The 7,702-nt window shown below is 42.6% G+C and overlaps 1 protein-coding gene across 1 annotated transcript; it reads left to right on the top strand.

Moving 5' to 3' along the window:
- The first annotated feature begins 2,286 nt into the window (after window positions 1-2,286).
- On the top strand, window positions 2,287-3,220 carry LOC101594412 (ribosome maturation protein SBDS). The gene has a single exon (XM_004665877.2). It carries the CDS (start codon window positions 2,287-2,289, stop codon window positions 3,037-3,039), a length of 753 nt encoding a protein of 250 aa, XP_004665934.2. The 3' UTR covers window positions 3,040-3,220.
- The last annotated feature ends 4,482 nt before the right edge of the window (window positions 3,221-7,702 follow it).

The following is a 7,702-nucleotide window of genomic DNA, read 5'->3' on the forward strand; positions in this document are numbered from 1 at the left end:
TAGGTACATCTTGGGTAGACTTTTTAAATGGAAGATTGAATGAAGTTGATACTGTATTCAACAAATGAAGAAATAATTTTGATATTTAGCCTATCTCTAAAATTCACCTTCATTATCACACATAGAGATAATCATAGTCATAGCTCTTAGGAAAGGAAAATTTGATATTTACATCACCTTTAGACATGTAGGTCTCTTCTCTTCACTCTTCACTCTTAAGAAAACACATCTCAGAAGCCTCCATAATGCTTCTATATAATGTACTTTTATCCAGGCATTCTGAAGAGAGACAACTTTATTCCTCTGAATTGTAAGCCAAATAAACCCATTCTGCCCTAAGATGTTTTTTGCAAGGTATTTGGTCACAATGAGGGAGGGAAGGAGGGAGAGAGAGAGAGAGAGAGGAAAAATGTGTAGTTTGGTAGGGAAAGGAGTGTGAGAAAGTTTAAAGTTTCAACCAATAAGAGTATAGACAAAGCTCTGCAATTGTTATTGAAATTATCCTGATTAAAATCTCACACTTTTCAATGGAATAGTAGAAAAAGTGACTTGAGGGCAAGATTCCACCCATCAAACATGCAAATTTATCTGAAAAGAGAGACTTGACATGAACCAGGAGTGCTGCTGAAGGAGTTCTCTGCTCAAAAGAACTGCCTAGGAAATTATTTTCCCAGATTCAGTCACTAAGGCACAAAGAAGCTATGCAGCTGTGGTAGAAATGGGTTAGGTTACACACTGAGCTGGTCGCAGAACTTGGTGATATCTTCTGCATAGTTGTGGTTTTGCAGGTATGAAAAATGAAAATGTTATGGGTTCACTTTGGCTTTTAACAGTTTCAGAAAGCCACTGAACTCAGTCAAGGTGGAATGGGGTTGAATTACTTTCATGAAGGCTCTGAGAGGACTTTGCATGAAGCTGTGGAGGTGAAGCCCAAGTTGAAATGGAGACCCGAGGGCCATAGGATATCCTCAGAGGTAAGCTGCAGGCACTGAGTACTCAGCCAAAGAGAAGGAGTGCAGGGCCTGCAGGAGGAAGAAGCAGGATGGGGTGTCCAAGGCTGGTGAATCCCTGTAGATGCTATCAATGAAGGAGAGACTGGAGTAAGGCAGCTTTTTATAGGCAGTAGTCAGGGGCAGGAGCCCAAAGAGGTAACACAGAGATGCCATTGTGTCTGTCCTGGAAACACTGGAACTTGCATCTGATCCTGCCCATCCAAGATGGCTTGTAGTGACAGTTACCAGCAGGCCCCCTAGCAGTCAGATCTTGGCCCATCCTGGGTTAGCCCTCTGAGTCCATGAAACTCAGGTCTTGGCCTCTTGAATCCAAGAGCCAAATGGGCCTCTCTTTACACACCTGAGTCTGATAACAAGGCTCATCCTCATTGGATGTCTGATACAGGAGGTTACCCACATGGTCCAGTTCTCTTCCCTGTGATCTTGCCTGCCTGAACACACATGGAAATCTGCCTCTCTCCTTTACAGGAGAGGGCACTCCTCTTGGCCTGTGTATTTCCCTACTTGCCTTCTACCTGCATCTTGCTTTGGGTGTGGGGCTTCTGTCTTTGATTACATGCATGACTTTTTTCTTTGATCTCTGAGTTCTTCACTATTTCATAATCCTCTCTAATCTTTAATTTGAAGGGGGAGGGTAAATTTGGCCTCTCAGCCTTTCTTCCACCTGGTTGACCTGTGTTACTTTCATCTAAATAGTAAGGGTTTTTCCCTCTCCTGCCTGCTAGGGGAAGGCTTCTGGTAACCTGTCTGAGTACTCTTTTGCTCCTTCCACATATATGTATCCCCTAATCATTAGGGAAAGGCAAATTCCACTTTACCTCAGTAAGGACAGCAAACATTACAAAGTCAAATGAAAACAAATGTTGGTGAGGATGTGGACAAGTGGGAAACCTCATTCACTGTTGGTGGGAATGTAAGCTTGTACAACCACTATGGAAATGAATATGGAAACTCCTCAAAAGGATGACTGGAGTTACCAACAGATACTATTCCCTTACAGAGCATTTACCCTAAAAGCTCCACATCTCAGTTCAGACATATTCACTCAACCATGTTTATAGCTGCTCAACTCATAATAGTTAAAAACTGGAATCAACAAAGTGCCCATCATTGGAGGAATGGATAACCAAGAGGTGGCATATCTACACAATGGAATTCTACTCAGTAATAAGAAAAAAAAAAAAAAAAATGAGAGTTCAGCACGCCGCGGGTGGTCAACAAGCTGGCTGTGGTGGATCTCGGGCCGGTGGCCTGAGGTCCATGAACAGCCACCATGTTGATCTTCACCCCCACCAACCAGATCCGCCTGACTAACGTGGCCGTGGTAGGAATGAAGCACGCCGGGAAACGCTTCGAGATCGCTTGCTACAAGAACAAGGTCGTTGGCTGGCGGAGCGGCGTGGAAAAAGACCTTGATGAAGTTCTGCAGACCCATTCAGTGTTTGTAAATGTTTCCAAAGGTCAGGTTGCCAAGAAGGAAGACCTCATCAGTGCATTTGGTACAGACGACCAGACTGAAATCTGTAAGCAGATTTTGACTAAAGGAGAAGTTCAAGTATCAGATAAAGAAAGACATACACAGTTGGAGCAGATGTTTAGAGACATTGCTACCATTGTGGCAGACAAATGTGTGAACCCTGAAACAAAGAGACCTTACACTGTTATCCTTATCGAGAGAGCCATGAAGGACATCCACTATTCAGTCAAAACTAACAAGAGTACCAAACAGCAGGCTTTGGAAGTGATCAAGCAGCTGAAGGAGAAGATGAAAATAGAACGTGCTCACATGAGACTTCGCTTCATCCTCCCAGTGAACGAGGGGAAGAAGCTGAAAGACAGGTTGAGGTCACTAATCAAGGTGGTAGAAAGTGAAGACTATGGTCGGCAGCTGGAGATTGTGTGTCTGATCGACCCAGGCTGCTTCAGGGAAATCGATGAGCTAATACAAAAGGAAACTAAAGGCAAGGGGTCTTTGGAAGTGCTCAGTCTGAAAGATGTGGAAGAAGGAGATGAGACATTTGAGTGACATTCTTCGGTGTTTTATTTCCAGTTGAACCAGTGTATATCTGATCTGCTAAAGCGATGTCATTGTCCGTCCTGTGTTAAACACATCAGTGTAATGTGGGAGTGATTTCATTTTAATTTTAAGTTGAGGTTTCAGGCAAAAATGGAAAACCCAAAATATAAAGTCCAGAGTAGCACTTGGATACTGTCTCATGTTTTTTGGTTTTTTTGGTTTTTTCAAAAGGAAAGTTAGAGGTGACTCTTACAGATGAAGAGTAAATTGGGTAAATATATAAGATTGTAGGAGTGTGTCGCAAAAGGAGTGACTATCGTGTCCTACTATAAACTTGGATGATGACTTCCTGATTTTCTAGATCTATAATTCAGGACTTAAATATTTAATTTTCATCAAACATGCTACCACTACTTATTCTTGGTAAAATATAAAGTCATTTATTACTAATTCCTAAAGTTTATAATATATGTTAATATAGCTAAAATTATATGTAATCAATAAAAATACTATTATTTTTATTAAAAAAATGACAAATTGAAATTTGGAGAAAAATGGTTGAACTTGGAACAGATCATTCTAAGTGAATTCACACAGTCACAGAAAGACATTTGTCTCATGGGCTCACTCATTTGTGGTTCCTAACTTGGATCAGCCTGAGTTGCTGACATACCTGAATAGCATCTTGAGGCCTGGAAAATAGGAGGGTAGGGCTTGGGGGAAGGGGAAGGGTGAGGGTGACATGAAACTGAACCCAAATTGAACTGGTACCATAGAATCCTATATCCTGGAAGTCAGAAGTCAGACTAAAAGGTGGAACCCTCAAGATGACCTCAGGGGGAGCCCTGGATTGAAGGGCCCTGGAGAGAGTAAGACAAAACTTAACCTCAAATTTCTCCTGTTTCTCTTTCTTCTCTGTCTTTTTCTGTTTTATTTTCCCTTGGCACTGGCCTATAATTCCTTGTAGCAGGATGTGGTCTATATCCACAATGAGCTGTTGATCATAGAGACCTACTAGATCTCCCAAAACAGACAGACTTCTGTCAGAGCACTTGATTACCCACCAGAGGTTAATGGTAAGACCCTACTGCTGAAGACACTGTAAGCTGCTGGCATGGACCATGGAGAGACCTGGCTGGAATCTGAAAGAGAGCCGTCCCCAGAAAATTAGCCTGTCTAGTGTTGGAAGGCACTATATGAGCTACCGGGGAAAGTGGCCAACATCTGTCCAAACAACTCAAAGTCTAGGAGACAAAGAAGCAAACAACATGACTTGATGCTCACATGAGTGCAATAGTGGCACACAGCAATAGTGGGTAATCAACTGCTCTTGGATTGGCTATCAGATCTGCTCAGTGGAAAGGAAACCACACCTGGAACTGAGAAACAAGTCAAAATCATATCCAGACAATGATTTTGCTTTCCATTGTCAAGCTACCACTAACCTTGGGTTAAAAGAGGGTCTATACCCACTGAATTCTCTCTAAACTAATAATGGTTATCCCATTTAACCAGTACTGACTTCATTCTCCTTTGGTGAATCTGCTTCTATTTTTCAGATGGGAGCTGGACCTAGGAGATAAAGGACCCAGTGCACTCCATCCTGGCCCCAAATGAAACCACTGAGGAATTGGGGAAATGAGCAAGAGAGCTGCTTTCTCAGTGAAACTGATATCAACACAAGGTTGAAGGAGAGATAGACCATGAGGACACTCAACACCTACCAAACTAAAGATCCAGACGTTTCTAAGTCCCCACTATTGAAGTAGACTTAAAATGCTCCCAGCATGGCTCAGGGTATTTTGTGAAAGAGAGAGCAGAAAGAATGTTAGAGCTACAAGTTGGGACATTTTGCACAGAGACATTGTCTCCCTCCCCCCCCATAATCCATGATAAAATGGTACCAACACATAATGTCCATACAAAATAATGCTATTCATAATAATAGAAATAATAATAATAAAACATAAAAAAGAAATAAGTGAGCTGAGCCCTAGCATTCATCACTTTCTACTTCCTGACTGTGAAAAAAAGAAAAAAAATCTTCCTTTTTACTGTCTGTCAATTCAGAATGTTTAACACAATAGCTGCAATCAAGTGAGAAATGCATTCATCATCTTCCAAAATCCAACCTTAATGGCCTGACTGATCTCATGAAGGCTTTCTCCTTTCATAGTGGGTGTCCTCGCTGCCTGGACCAGCTTGCTCCCCTCAGTCTCTCTCAACTCTCAAATGATGCATTCTTGATGCTTCTAATTTCAATCTCTCCCTCTCTGTTGGATCTTTACTAATGGTATATAAATATGACTTAGTGCTGTTTTGTTAGTGGTTTCAATAACTGCTCTTTTGATCTTGTAGAAGCTTTCTTTTATCTCTGCTTCGTTGTAGGTTTAACTCTTAGTTTACAGCATTTTCTTTTTTATCTTAATGCTACCTCACCCAGGAAATGGCTCTTCTCAAGGGCACTATCTCTCTCATTTTTTCTTTACTAGTTATGTACATACTCAGTGTGTCAACATCACTTGTGGGTACCATTTTGGGAGCCCTTGTGTCTCTGGATCTCTGGTTTGGTATGAGTTGAGTGTTCTCTGTAGTATCTAACTCCTTCAACCTGTGCTGATACCAGGTTCACCAAGAAAGCAGCATTCTTGCTCATTTTCCCAATTACTCTATGATTTCAGCTGGGGCCCTGGTGAAGGGACACCATCTCTCTTAAAATACCAAATCAGTAAGTACTTCTAGTTCTACTCCAGCCTGACCTCAGCCTCAGTGGCAACAGAAACTGTGGCTTGTTTTGTGATGCACTTTCTACCCTCTTGCCCTGTGACTGCACCTTTCTGTTTCCCTTCTAACTCACTAGTTTTCTCCTCCTCTTTTATGAGCTTCTCTTTTTGTAATGGGTTACTAAATTCCTTTCTTCCCTCTTTCCTTCCTCCCATCTCTCCCTTCTTTACCCCCTCTTTCCCACTCTCACCTCTTTCCTTCTCTATCTTTCTCCTTCCCTTCCTTTCCAGTTAGGCTGAGCACAGTCCTGAGTAGCATCTTGAGAAAAAAATGTATGAGTGAATGTTGCAGTCCGGCTCGCATTGCTGGTAGAGATCACTCAACCAAGAGCAGCTTCTGGAAAAAAGAGATTTATTTTGGCTTACAGGTTCAAAGGGAAGTTCCACAATGGCAGGGGAAAACGATGGCATGAGCAGAGGGTGGACATCACCCCCTGGCCAACATAAGGTGGACCACAGCAACAGGAAAGTGTGCCAAACACTGGCATGGGGAAACTGGCTATAAAGCCCATAAGCCCACCCCCAACAATACACTCCCTCCAGGAGGCATTAATTCCCAAATATCCATCAGTTGGGGAGCTAGCATTCACAACACCTAAGTTTATGGGGGACACCTGAATCAAACCACCACATTCCGCCCCTGGCACCCATAAACTGATATCCATACATGATATAAAATACAATGAATTCAGTCTTACTTTAAAAGTCCCCATAGTTTTTATCAATCCCAATGATGTTCATACATCCCCATAGTCCAAGATCTTTTAACTGAGCCATAATACCAAAAAAAAAAAAAAAGTTCAAAAAACCCATAATGGCACAGAATAAATATTCACACTACAAAAGATGGCATTGAGCATAGCAAAGAAACATTCAACCAATACAAGATTTAAACAACCAGAGCAAACACCAAACTCTGTAGCTTCAAGTCCAGCAACTCTAGCCAGTGACAAATCTTCAAGTCTGATAATTCTAACCAGGAACAAGTCTTTAGAGTTCCAATTCCGCCCCTCTAGCTAGGCTACTCACAGTCCTGGAAAACTTCATCAGGCCGGCAGCTCCTTGGCAGCCATCTCATGGTTCCGGCTTCTCCACTGGGTCTCCACTGTAAGCCACAGTTCATCTTCATGGCCCCATGGGGTCTCTATGCAGGCAACCAGCAAGCCCGCTTCACACTGCCCATGGCCATTTCCAAAACACACGACCATATTGCAAACTCAATGACCCTCTTTCCAGCATTTCTTATACTCCACGATACCAGGTAGGTGCCAATTTGTTAATCCAGGGGGGAATAAAGCAAACTTTGAAGAACAGGACACTCCTTGAGCACTCAGGCCCCTTCAAAAGAATCGACATTCTTTCTGTTGCCCCAGCACAGGTCAGCTAGCCCAGTCTCAAAGGTTGTAATCTCTCAGTTGCAGCTGAATGGGCAACAGTTCACCCAAAGATTTTCCTTTCTGTGCCATATTCCTCTGCTCACACCAGTTCATTTCTATGCAAAGCAACCCTGCACAACTTCTCAGGACATGGGCACAAGAGCAAACTTCTCACACAAATTGCTAGCCCAGTCCAAGCAAAGCTCTTTCTCACCCTCATAAGCCAACCCTTATAGTCCATAGTTCTTACTGCCTTCAGGTCTTGCAGTTCAGACCAGAATAGACCATCAAGCTGTACTTACAGCACTGCAAGGCATCTCTTAGGCCAAGGTTTCAAATCCTCCCAAATTCCTCTTGAAAATCAGCTCCAAAAGGCCAAAGCCATACAGTCAGGTGTCTAGCAGCAATCCCACTCCTCGGTACCACTTTACTATTGCAATCTGGCTCGCATTGCTGGTAGAAATCACCCAACCAAGAGCAGCTTCTGGAACAAAGAGATTTATTTTGGCTTAC

The sequence above is a fragment of the Jaculus jaculus genome, chromosome 3, assembly GCF_020740685.1.
Source record: "Jaculus jaculus isolate mJacJac1 chromosome 3, mJacJac1.mat.Y.cur, whole genome shotgun sequence".
NCBI lineage: Eukaryota > Metazoa > Chordata > Mammalia > Rodentia > Dipodidae > Jaculus > Jaculus jaculus.

Coding starts and splice junctions, on each gene's coding strand:
- LOC101594412 (XM_004665877.2), top strand. CDS start 2,287: ATGTTGATCTTCACCCCCACCAACCAGATCCGCCTGACTAACGTGGCC.